At 30.3% G+C, this 13513-nt stretch overlaps 2 protein-coding genes across 2 annotated transcripts; both read left to right on the top strand.

Moving 5' to 3' along the window:
• Positions 1–6019: 6019 nt before the first annotated feature.
• On the top strand, positions 6020–7642 carry LOC124842267 (F-box protein At4g09920-like). Its single transcript, XM_088112813.1, has 4 exons — positions 6020–6045; positions 6357–7041; positions 7116–7259; positions 7352–7642. The coding sequence occupies exons 1-4, from the start codon at positions 6020–6022 to the stop codon at positions 7640–7642; spliced, it is 1146 nt and encodes a 381-aa protein (XP_087968939.1).
• Positions 7643–10744: 3102 nt separating this feature from the next.
• LOC124842266 (F-box/LRR-repeat protein At4g14103-like) lies at positions 10745–11697 on the top strand. The gene is made up of 2 exons (XM_088112812.1): positions 10745–11263; positions 11554–11697. Exons 1-2 carry the CDS (start codon positions 10745–10747, stop codon positions 11695–11697), a joined length of 663 nt encoding a protein of 220 aa, XP_087968938.1.
• The last annotated feature ends 1816 nt before the right edge of the window (positions 11698–13513 follow it).

The following is a 13513-nucleotide window of genomic DNA, read 5'->3' as shown; positions in this document are numbered from 1 at the left end:
TTAAGGATTGTGTTTTTTAGAGTGCAATTAGTCTACTATTTCAAAATGAATCAATTTGAATAAAAAACTTATTTCTTTCATATTTAGTTCTTTTATATTTCTACAATTCTTTTTTATCGTCTTCGTTGTAGTTCTTTTTTGAGTTGTTTGAAATACATAAGTAGTAGAAATTTTACCTAGAGATGGACATCCATATAAATTATCAAAGATTATATTGATTTGATGCAATAGAGGACAGAGAGGAGAAAAACCTCATTGAAATCGATCATGTTAGTGGTACACACTAGTACTTGTAGGTCACATAACGTGTCGAATCCCTGCATGGCTGTGAAGATTGCCATGTTGCATCTCATTGCTAAATTTTGATTTTATGTTGTCTTGTTCATGTCCCTCACTTAACAAAACAGGTAAGAGGGAGCTAGCTAGACTCCTTGCTGCATGCCAAACCTGTCAATCATGTCACATACAAGAATATGTTATAAGAATATTCATGTTTAATGATTGAAACCACTAGCAATGTTGCAACTGTGCATTATTCTCTCCCCCATGTGTTTTTCTCATGGTAAGAACCAATGAGATTTGGGAGTGAAGAAACTTGCTGAGGAACAGGAAATTAAGGATCTTTTGGCAAGAAATTTGTGCGATGGTGTAGTACACAGCATAGGGGTCAGAGCAATTTTGACTCATCTGAGAGTCACCTTAATATAGACACGTCTACCATTTCAGATTTCCTCAGGCTAACTTTTCATATCAGAGTCACACCCTTGTTCAGTTCTTCCCCCAGCTTTCGCTAATTTTCTTCACATTGATCATTTTGGTCTCTGCTATATGTTTTAGAATTCTGTTTGGTTACTCATAGCATGCATGCTGCCGTATGACACACAAGGTCCAATCACATGTCCTACCGTATCCAAGAAATACAAGAAAAATATCAAAGAAATACACACAAAAAAATTATATTGATTTGATTTTCTCTGAATCTACATCTAATTAATCCGAGCAATATGAAATTTTTATTATAATATTGAATTATATAATTGCAGGAAACATCTATATAACTAGAGAGATGTAAATTGTATTGTAGTGACAATACAATATTTCAATCTTGTAAATAAATTTCTTATTTCTTATTTCACTCATTAAAAGTACTAAATTTGATACAGTCACGTAAATAAAATTTTATTTCAATCATTAAATAAAACTAATTTATTATAATACAATACAGTATTAAATATTCAAAATAACTATTTTTTAAAAAATTAAAGAAAATTTCAAACTTTTCCATGATATCTGCAGTTATTTTCTTGCCAGAAGTATTGGGAAAATGCCTCACCATACTCTATTTTAAAAGAAAATTGTTTTTGGAAGATAAAATGTTGTTATATAATAGAATTCCAATACTTTTCTATGATAGGAAACCGTGTGTAATATTGAAAAAGATGCATATTTGTAACTAATAAAAGGTATAAGCACAATGAGTAAGGAGCATAAACAAATTTAATACTAAGATAAAAGATATCCGTACAATTTAATTTATTTACTAGAAACAATAAATATAGTAAAACTTCCGTCATTAACTTCAAACTAGTTTTCTTTTTCATAATTAACAATTAAAAATACTTCAAAATTGGTGCATTAAACCAAATTCAACAAGGTTTTTGAAAAATTATAAATTATAAATTTTAAAATTAAAATTATTTATTTATTAGTATTCACATATGACTTATTTTTTAATTATATATTTATGATAATTAACTCATTACGTTTGTAACATTCCAAATTTTTGTTTTAATATCCCAAATTTTAGTTTTAATATTATAAAAGAAATCATCACATATTTCATATTCAAAACCAGTTAATCAAAAAAGACATATAAAAATTATTACAGTTATCCAAAAATATAACAATAAATTCAAGTTTTATATAAAAGAAGCTCTACATCTAATATCATTTAAACATTTTAAAACTAAAGGTTCAACAAAGTATTAGAAATTAAAAACTATACTTGTCCAACTATTTACAAATCTATATCCTCCTCTCGAAGTTTTGCTCAACTGAAACATCATCCTCGGTTCACATCAATGCGAAGATTATTGTCAAGGAGAAAGATCAAACACAACAAAAGAAATACAAGCAACACGATAAGTTAATTTATTTTAAAGAATCACACTCATTATTAATACAATTCATAAACATAAAAGTCTAATATCACATCCATTAAAACCAAGCATAATTATATATATATATATATATATATATATATATATATATATATATATATATATATATATATATATATATATATATATATATATATATATGGGTTTGCTAACGCACGTACGTCTGTTTTTCAGTTGGTCCATTTTAGCAATGTGTACTGGATTTTAGTAGACAAAAATACCCTTATATATCATGGATTCTAAGTTTTAAGGTAAAGGGTATTTTAATAATTTTCATTCTCAAAACTAAAAAAAACAAATCCAAACCCTTACTCACCTCTCTCATTCCTTTCAACCCTTTCTCTTTCATCTCTCTCACTCCAACCTAACCTTTTCTCTGTCATCTTCAGGCAAAGATTCATTCAAGATCTCTTCAATTTCACCATCTTCACTAACCTCTCTAATTTCATCATCTGCATAGGTTGAATCATCATCTCTAAAAAAACCCTCGAGGCCAATTACTAATTCCTTCGGATGTCATTATGCTTATGAAAATTAGATAAAATTATATACGACAAAAATTATAAAATGAAAATTCATTATAAAATCATTTTTTGTAAGAAATTGTTTAACAACGAGAGTTTTTGATTTTTTTCCAGGTCAATTACCAATTCCTTTTATGTCATTTTGCTTGTGAAAATTGGATAAAATTAGATAAGACAAAAATTATAAAATGAAAACTCATTATAAAATCATTTTTTTTGTAAGATTGTTTAACAGCCAGTGTTTTTGATTTTTTTTCAATTGAGGCTACCATAGGATGATAGAGAAAATGTTGGAGTGAGAGAGATGAAAGAGAAAGGGTTGAGAGGAATGAGGGAGAGAAAATGTTGGAGCGAGAGAGATGAAAGAGAAATGGTTGAGAGGAATGAGGGAGATGAACAAGGGTTTGGGGGCTTCTTTTTTTTTTTTTTAGTTTTGAGAATGAAAATTATTAAAATACCCTTAATCTTAAAACTTAAAATGCATGATATATAAGGATATTTTTGTCTACTAAAATCCGGTACACATTGCTAAAATGTATCAACTGAAAAACAAACGTACGCGCGTTAGCAAACCCCATATATATATATATATATATATATATATATATATCTATATATATGTATATATATGTATATATACATATATACATATATATCTATATATATATATATATATATATATATAGATATATATGTATATATATAGATATATATGTATATATGTATATATACATATATATATATATATATATATATATATATATATATACATATACATACACATCTAAACTCTAGACATGACCTTCCAGATACATGTATTGATGTTGAACTATTGGGGTATTTGCACATGTGTGATGAAAACAACGTACCACCAAACGACCACACAAAGTTAGTCTGTCAAACACCTATGATCAAACGGATCCGAGGCTAAGGACCTTCTATTACTCTTCACCACACTTTATAAGAAAATAATATATTACTAACAGTAATAAATGTGCAGTGAATGCTAGCTACCACTCACCTCTAACCTGTATTTATAGGTTTTTGCTATGGGCTTGGGATTAGTGAAAGTTAATCACGGTCCAACTCCAGCCCAATAGCTCTAATCCTGATTTACCTTAATTCTTTACCTTAACCACCTGGCTTATAGGTCGTCCGGTCTTGAACAGTCGGTCGGGTGATAGCGTGTGAAGTGAATTTCTACGTGAGCGGCCGCCCTTCCATGCTGCTAAGGGTAAGATGGGAGAAACGCTGGTGGTTGGTTGAGTCTCGAGATTGCTGTCTGACCGGTCGGTCGGGTGATAGCGTGTGAAGTGAATTTCTACGTGAGCGGCCGCCCTTCCATGCTGTTAAGGGTAAGATGGGAGAAACGCTGGTGGTTGGTTGAGTCTCGAGATTGCTGTCTGACCGGTCGGTCCATATGGTACACCAACCGGTCCATACGATGCACAACTATTGAAAATAAAACTTTAATTAAAGTATTTGTATCACAAAATTATTTTCATGGGAGTAAAAATGACAAAGATGTCTTAAAAATAATGTGACATATTAAAACTAAAAAAAAGTTATAAAAGTATGAAACTAAATAGCAAACTTTGACATACATACATATTATTGTCGGCTATGAGCGAGAGACACTAATAGCGTTGTTTATATCAACGCTAAATGTAATACTAAAATTAATATTAAGAATGAATAGAGTGCGGAAACGGAAGCTAAATACAAACATAAATTGTGTATTGCGTCACGAAAGCAGACGTTACATCCATGACTAATAAAATTAGTTAATAGCTGAAATAGGTAGAGTCCCAAATGCGGATGCTAGTCTTATATTATTTAAATATTGAAAATAATGTAATATATAATGACTTTGTAGTATGCATTTGTTCTTCATTTAACATGCTTTATCTATACCTGACCCGAGACTATATGAAATGATTTTTTTTTTTTTTTGGCTGTAAGTACTTATAGCAATCTTTTTTATTTCATAGTAATTATTTTAAAAGAAATATTACTCACTCTAACCGTATTACCCACTAATTAATGATATTTTGAGATAATCTTTTAGATTATATGGACTAATGAGGTTAACTACGAATTCTAAGCAGTTCTCTTAAATTTTTTTGGGCAACAAAAATTGTATATAAATATACAATAACACTTATAAAAAATAGGTACAAATATGTTTATTGTTCAACTAATTAAAAAAATCAGAGAGCATACTAGTAAATATAAGGATTCGCGTCCATATGTATTTTACTGAATGAAACCATCATAATTACTACTACTTTTCCATGATATCTGGTGTTATTTTCTTCCCACAATTGGGAAAATGCTTCACAGTACTCTATATTTTAAAATTGTTTTTGGAAGATCAAATGCTTTTCTATCATTACATAACATCTTTCAAGTGGGTTAGCCTCAGGATTAAAGTTGGTTTAACCTACTACAAAAAACTTTGAAAAATATAAACTATTTAGGTCATGTCAATTTTTATTTATTTTTCTTAAATTATGATCATTTAACAGACTTTGCTTACCATTTTCTTGAACATCAATAATTATTACGATATGTTTTAGGATTTAACAGGGAACCATCAATTATACTTTTGACATTCATATAATTTGGATTATTATTATTTTATTAATCATTAAATTTCATTCAAATCTTAACAAACCATAACAATATAAAAATAGAAAATATCCATATCTAACGGATTATATCTTAATGCAATACGAGAATAATTTTGTGAGATGGATTAGTTTTCAAATAAATACTCGTATAATTATATCTAACGGAAATATTACCTGATAGAAGTTCTAGTTATAATTTTATTTAATTATTATTACTTATGAATTAATTTCAAGCATACAAAGATAATAATATAGACAGGAACCATCAATTATACTTTTGATATTCATATAATTTGGATTATTATTTTATTAATCATTAAATTTCATTCAAATCTTAACTAACCATAAAAATATAAAAATAGAAAATATCCATATCTAACGAATTATATCTTAATGCAATACGAGAATAATTTTGTTAGATGGATTAGATATCAAATAAATACTCGTATAATTATATCTAACAGAAATATTACCTGGTAAAGTTCTAGTTATATTATTTAATTATTATTACTTATGAATTAATTTCAAGAGAATAATATAGACAGGTATATATATATAATAATAATAATAATTTTAATTTTTAAACATAAATATATTAAGCACTAATAACAATAAATAAGATAAAATTATGTACTTTTTTTTCTATTTTACTCTTACAAAAATCATTTCTTAAATTGACCTAATGGGCAAGGAAAAAGAAGAAATCAAGTAGGATTGAAAGAAGAAGTTCGGTATAAGGTGAATAAAGGATAGAAAATTTAAGTTTATGGAAAATTTTATTTTATTAGTTTAAGTTTATTAATATTTAATTTGATTTTGATATAAATAGAATATGAATAGGTATTTATGATTTTTTATTTATTTTATTAATATAAGATAAAGATAAATTAAGTAGATTTTATTTTAAGATAATTAATATTTTATTTTCAGTTTTTATTATTGGTGTTAAATTCTATTTGTACTTATTTAAGGGTTCAATCATTTGTCGTTTTTTTAACAGTTTAGGCACTTTGAAGCAGGGCTGATTTGATAAGTAGTCTGCCAGACGAAATAATTTGTTATATTCTTTCTTTTCTTCCATCCCAACAAGTTGTTGCAACCACTGTTCTCTCCAAGCGCTGGAATCTTCTCTGGCGTTCTGTTCCCTCTTTCGATTTCAATACCTTTAAGGAATATTTTTGGCTTCTCAAATTCGAAAAAACTCTCAATACGTTTTATAGCTCGGTGTACTCTTTCTTGGTTTGTCGTGGAGATCAACTCTTGTATAAATTTCGCCTTAGATGTTTCTCTTCCTTTGATATTACTGAAAGTATCAAGACACGGATTCAGACTGCTCTGAGTGGAAGTTGTAGAGTTCAAATCATCGACCTCTGTTGTCCTTGGGAGGACTTTGTCATTCCATCTGTGGTGTTTAGCTTTAAAACTCTTGTGGTTCTCAAGTTGAATTTCATAACAGTGGAAGATATTTCCTTTGTTGATTTGCCTTTGCTTAAGATCTTGCATCTAGAAGATATTATTTCCCCAATAGAAATTGATCTGCTTCTTTCTGGGTGTCCAAATCTTGAGGACTTAGAAGTCAGTGGTTTGAATTGTAAAACTAAAGGAAAGTTTATCAGATTGCCCAAGTTGGTTAGAGTCAGCACTGATGAACCTTTACTTCCATTGGAAATATTTAAGGATGTTGAAGTTTCGAAATTCGATTATGTAATGCCTGTGACATATTTAAGGTTTGGTTGACATTTATCTGATGTTTTGATATCATTTCGTTTTTCTTGCAGATATTTCAACCAAACCTGTACCTGAATTTTGACTTTCACAATTTAGTTCAACTTCAATTGAAGGTGGAACTGGATTGGCTTCTGGTCTTGAAAGTGCTCGATCATTGTCCCAAGCTTCAAAGTCTTGTCATTGACATTTATAAGGTTTAATGATTAAGTTTTTCAAATGTGGATTTTCTTGTTATATTTTCTTCAAGCATTAGTATTAATCCAATTTTTATGTTCCTTGTTATCAGTCCGATGTTCGTATTTGTCAGACCTTCAATTTACCAGGTTATGAAGAAGATGTTTGGCCATACCCACAAACTGTTCCTGCATGCATTTCATCACACCTTAAAACCTGCAGTCTTATATATTACAGTGGTTCTAAAGATGAGTTTCACTTTGCAAGATATATATTGGAGAATGCAAAATATCTACGGACCATGAGAATACGCTTTGATCCTGGAAATGGAAATGATATTATGGAAAGAGAATTATCTTCCTGCATGAAGAGATCAGATACTTGTACCCTTTCATTTGAATAATTAAGGATTGTGTTTTTTATTTGTCTTTTTGGTAACTGCAACTATTTAAACATGTTTGCATTGTCTATGAAAATTTGTTAGCTGTTTTTGGAATTCAAACTTTAATGCATACCTATTATTGTAAATTTGTAATTTCATAAATAATATTATTTATGATTTTTATTATTGAACAAAATCGATGGAGTAAAAAGGAAACGGGAAGGAATACTTATTTTCACATAGATGAATATTTAGAAAGTTATATATAGATGTTGGTGTACTATTTCAAAATGAATTAATTTGAATAAAAAACTTATATATTAGTTCTCTCAAGTTCAAAGCTACTGAACCCTATTCGTGAGTAATTTGTATGTACTTACCAAGTTTTGTTATCACCTACAAAGTATAAATGCATTTTTTTTTCTAGTCGGTGATGGCAGTGTTGTGGGTTATTTGTTGTCAAAGAAGTAGAATTATGTTTGGAAATATAATGGTAAATGCTACCAAGATTTTTATTATACCTCAACTAAAAAGCGAAATTCATATTTTACAAAGATTTTTAATTTATATTTGTATTGTTCATAAAAAAACAACTAAAAAGCAATTCATTCTGTTTGGTGTACAAACCTCTACAGCTTGCTTAAAATACTTATCATGACGTAAAGAAGAGTGATATGTTATTTGGGATGAAAATAATGGAAAACTCTAATGTAAGGAAGCTTTTTTATATAGTTTAAGAAAAAAATTTCTATACAAGTTTTAGAATTAATATAGATACAAACAGTTTTATATTAGTTTTAGAATTGATATTTTCATTCTGGTTACAACTATAACACGTCTATAGGACTTTGCGTCCATATGTATATAGGACTTTGTGTTCAATACAATGGAAATTTAGGGTTTCCATCTTCATAAAAAAAGAACGTGCGTTCTAAATCGAGGATTGAGATTTTAAAGAATTTATCTTTGAAACCCCTGTACGATTGCGAATACAACTCCAGGAGGACGTTACCAGATTCAGAAATTAAAGACACCCAACCCTTTTTTGCGACTGGACGACATCTAAAGAAATGTAAAAACAACGGCGCAATAGGCCTAATGGCCAAGGCCTGACACATAACGGCAAATGCCTGAATATATCCCCAGTTATTGGGATGCAGTTGGGTTGGAGCAACATTTAGGGTTCTTAATACCTCCATCTGAAAAACGCTCAGAGGCAACCTAATATACATATCATAGAATAGCGAAGAATAAAAGTAGAAAAAGTCATGAAAAACCCTTTCATTTTCACGGCAGGCCCCCAACTTTATACAGGATTTATAACCTAGGGTTCTCAGAATACAACTATTATCTACCCAATCTTCCAGCACTACTCTACTTTTAAACAAACTACAAAAATCACTTACATCCCGAGAAGCCCAATCATAATTGCTGCCGCCGAATGAAGAGGAAGCTAGTTCTTCTGGGTTTTCAGTTAGCACATTCCCATATACAAACGCCTTTCACCACCAAGAATGGAGGAGATTTCATGGCACCTTCCTGTCGACGAAACTTCCGGCGTTTCAACACCTTCATTCAACCCCTTTTCTTCCATCGTCAACAGTGAACAATCTAGAACAGAGAAAAGATCTAGGTTTACTTGATAGATGCGTAAAAGAGAAGAACGACGTTGGAGAAGGAAAATCGTCACTGATAATGCCACAACTAAACTATCTCAACGCCTCTTCATATATCATTTCACATTAATGAGGGAAAAACTGATAGTAGAGCAAGACAAGCCGTAGGATCCACTTAGTCCAACGACTCTATTTTTACGCCTTTCCAAATACCTCAGAAAGCGGGAAATCCGAAAACATCCCAACAATACGGTGCGTACCAATAACCCTCCTCAACAAACGTGATCTCAACGTCCTATAGTTAGCCTACACGCACAAACCGTGTTAGCTAACTCGGACTCGGGGGGCATTATGTATAGTAGGATAGTGAACCGAGCAGATATCAACAAATACTCAAACGATCGCTTTGCTTAACGATCGATTTGGAATTATCACAACCACTCACAAGTGAACGATCAGGTATAACCAACTCAACTCGCGAACGATCGTCAACCACCTAGACCAAACGATCGCCATATCACCAGATATAATACTAACAACACGATCTGTTACATTATACGCTCGTCCATGTAACCTTTAACAACGATCATCCACCAACTAAACAAAACGACCAGCAAGAGTCAAATACAAGACAAATGCCAGGTTAACCCAATCAAATTACAGTCAACAGACGATCAGTTATGTTCATTCAAGCTTGATCAGTTAATCCAAATAAACCAAGAAAGAAGCTGTCAAAAATATGTAACCATGATAGCCGAAGTTACGGAACTAACTAACCAAGTAGCAAAGACTATTTTATTGAATACTAGTACACAGTTAAATGTAAATAAAGGATCCGCGTACATATCTATTTTATTGAATGAAACCATCATAATTACTGCTACTTTCCATGATATCTACTGTTATTTTCTTGCGAGAACTATTGGGAAAATACTTCACCATACTCTATTTTAAAATTGTTTTTGGAACATACATATTTGTAACTAATAAAAGGGTAAACAGAATGGGTAAAGAGCATTAACAAATTTAATACCTAGATAAAAGATATCGGTACAATTTAATTTATTTACTAGAAACAATAAATATAGGAAAACTTCCGTCATGAACTTAAAACTAGTTTTTTTTATAATTAACAATTAAAAATACTTCAAAATTGGTGCACTAAACCAAGCTCAACCAGTGTTTTGAAAAATTATAAATTTTGAAACATAATTATTATGGACCAATAGCAATGTTTAGTAAGAAAAAGAAACGGAAAGGAGTATTTATTTTGATGGAAAGGAATATTTAATAAGTGATGAGTGATACCATTACATAAGTTGTTTGAATGCAGAAAATGGGAAATACAACCCTAGCTTTTTCCTTTCACTTCCCAACGCTTAGGTTCTCATTGAACATCATCAATTCCTACGCAAAATAAAGTCTTCTCAAAGAATTTGAAACGTTGGGCGGTGAGTTATTCCTATAAGAAGCTGATGCAGCCATGGTAGATTTGGTACTCTGAATCATGGCTGATTTGATAAGTAGTCTTCCAGACGAAATAATTTGTTATATTCTTTCTCTTCTTCCATCCCAACAAGTTGTTGCAACCACTGTTCTCTCCAAGCGATGGAATCTTCTGTGGCGTTCAGTTCCCTCTTTTGATTTCGACAACATTAACGAACTCTTTTGGCATAGCTTCGAGGAAAAAACGTTTTATCGCTCGGTGGACTATTTCTTGCTTCTGCATGGAGACCAGCCCCTACATAGATTTCGCCTCAGATTTATAATCCAGCCCCTATATGTATTTCCCCTCAAATCTGAAATCATCTATTATCTTACTGAACGATTAAACATATGGATTAAGGATGCAGTGAGTGGAAGTAGTAAACTTCAGCACCTCGACCTCTATCTGAATAGCAATAATGTTTTGCCCTCTGTGGTGTTTAGTTGCAAAACTCTTGTGGTTCTGAAGTTGGCTTACACAACCGTGAAAGATATTTTCGTTGTTGATTTGCCCTTACTTAAGATCTTGCATTTGAATTTTGTTTATTCCTCAAAAGAAGATGATTTTTCTCAACTTCTTTCTGGAATTCCTAATCTTGAAGTATTGGAAGTTAGAGATACACGTCTCATTAACGAAGGAAAGTTCAAGGAATGCCCTAAGTTGGTCAGAGCCGACATCGATGGTGGTTTAGTTTCTCTTGAAATTGTTAAGAATGTTGAAGTTTTGTTCCTACGTGTGGTAATCCCTGTGAGATTAGTTTGTTTTTACTTTGCATTATTGAGGAAAAAATATTTATGATTTTTTATATACTTTTTTTGCATCTTTTGCAGATATGTCGTCAAGAACTGGTGATTGACTTTCAGAATTTAGTTGAACTTCAATTGAAGTATACTTTTTTTCCTATCAATTGGGTCGTGGTCCTGGAATTGCTCAAGCATTGTCCGAAGCTTCAAACACTTGACATTAAGGTTTGATGATTTAAGCTTTCAAGTATGAATTTTAGTTTTTGTATTTTTTCATTCATTCGTATTAATATAGTTTTATGATATCAGTTCAGTTTGGATTGTCCTCATAAAGACTGTGAAAACGAACTTTGGCCATATCCAGAATCTGTTCCAGAATGCATTTCATCACACCTTAAAACCTGTCATCTCTTAGATTTCCGTTTTTCAAGTGGGTTTCAATTTGTAAGATATATTTTGGGGAATGCAAAATATTTGCAAGCCATGAAAATCAAAATCCACACTTGCAAATATGATGATAATTCTGATTGGGACAAACTAAAACGGAAGATAGATGTAATCTCATGGTTGAGGAAGAGATCAAATACTTGTATACTTTCATTTGAATAGTTAAGGTGTAGCTTCTGGTTTCTTTTTGTTTGTCTTTCATTTAGTATTATAATAATATGACATTTTTATCAAATTAATCTACTCTTCACTTTATTAAAGTTTTGTTATAGATTATTCTTTCTGTCCGGAATTTTAGAAAAAGTCAGAAGTTTCAATGTTATTTTATTGTTGTAGAATTTCTAATTACACAATTATAATCTGCAATATCGATAATATTCAAATATAACGTTTCAGTTTCAATGAAGAGGTAGTAATTATAAATATACAAAATTACTCACCTAGACAGTATTTACCTACTATGTAATGATATTTAATGTAATGCTTTATATGGATTGATTAGGTTAACTATGAATTCTAACCAGTTCATAGATTTAACTATTTTTAGTGACAAAGATTATTTGTAAATATATATGCTTAATAAAACGGTATAATTCAACAAAGTGAAAAGAAAAGTGGTGAGGATACTGGTGCACAACCAAATGTAATGCATTTTAAAGATTCTTGTTTTTTCTACATTATTATATTGAATCGAACTCCATCGTAATTACTGCTATTTTTCCGTGATATCTGCTCTTATTTTCTTGCATTAATTCTCTCTATTTTAAATATTTGGAAGGTAAAATGCTGGTAAAATGGTTTTATAATAGTAGGATTCCTTTACTTTTCTATATTATTTTTCATTATAGTAAGTGAAATCTTAAAATAAAATGCTTATTTGCAACTAATAAATGAGTTATACAGACTTGGTTAAGAGCAATAACAAATTTAATACCTAGATTATAGATATTGTTTTAATTTAATTTATTCACTGGAAACAATAAATATTTTATAGTAAAAACTTCCCTGATTAACTTAAAACTGGTTCTTTACAACATCTAAAATTGTTCAAAATCAGTGCATTAAACAAAGTTCAACAAATTTTCAAAATTAAACCAAGTTGTATGAAATTACTTTTTAATTATTTATTTATTATAATTTACTCGTTACGTCTGACCTTCATATAACTTTATATTATGCAAGAATTGCTATTTGTTTTTCTTAATGTATTAGTTAGCTATTATCCTGTATTTTATATATACTTGTTATGCTTTATATTGCATCAAACTTGTTTTTATTAATATGTATTTTTCTAGTTCTTAACTTATCATGATTATTATGATACATTTATGATAATTACCATGGACCAAAACCGGTGCAGTAAAAAAAAAGAAACTGAAAGGAGTATTTATTTTCATTGAATAATGATCAATAGCAATGTTTATGATTAAAACGATTCAAGCCAATTTTTTAATGCAGACAATAAATACAGAGAGTGAAATGTGGTCAACTCACAAAAATATTCAAACATCCACCAAATGGAACCCTCTGCAACTATAAATCTGCTACCTGGTACTGTGTTTTGAAACACATCTTTCATATCCACCTTAACACAGCAACA

This window comes from Vigna umbellata, chromosome 4 (genome assembly GCF_029865625.1).
Source record: "Vigna umbellata cultivar VRB3 chromosome 4, Vumbellata_1.0, whole genome shotgun sequence".
Lineage (NCBI taxonomy): Eukaryota > Viridiplantae > Streptophyta > Magnoliopsida > Fabales > Fabaceae > Vigna > Vigna umbellata.
Note: the sequence above shows the minus strand (reverse complement) of the source record. Positions and strands in the feature narration are given on the sequence as shown.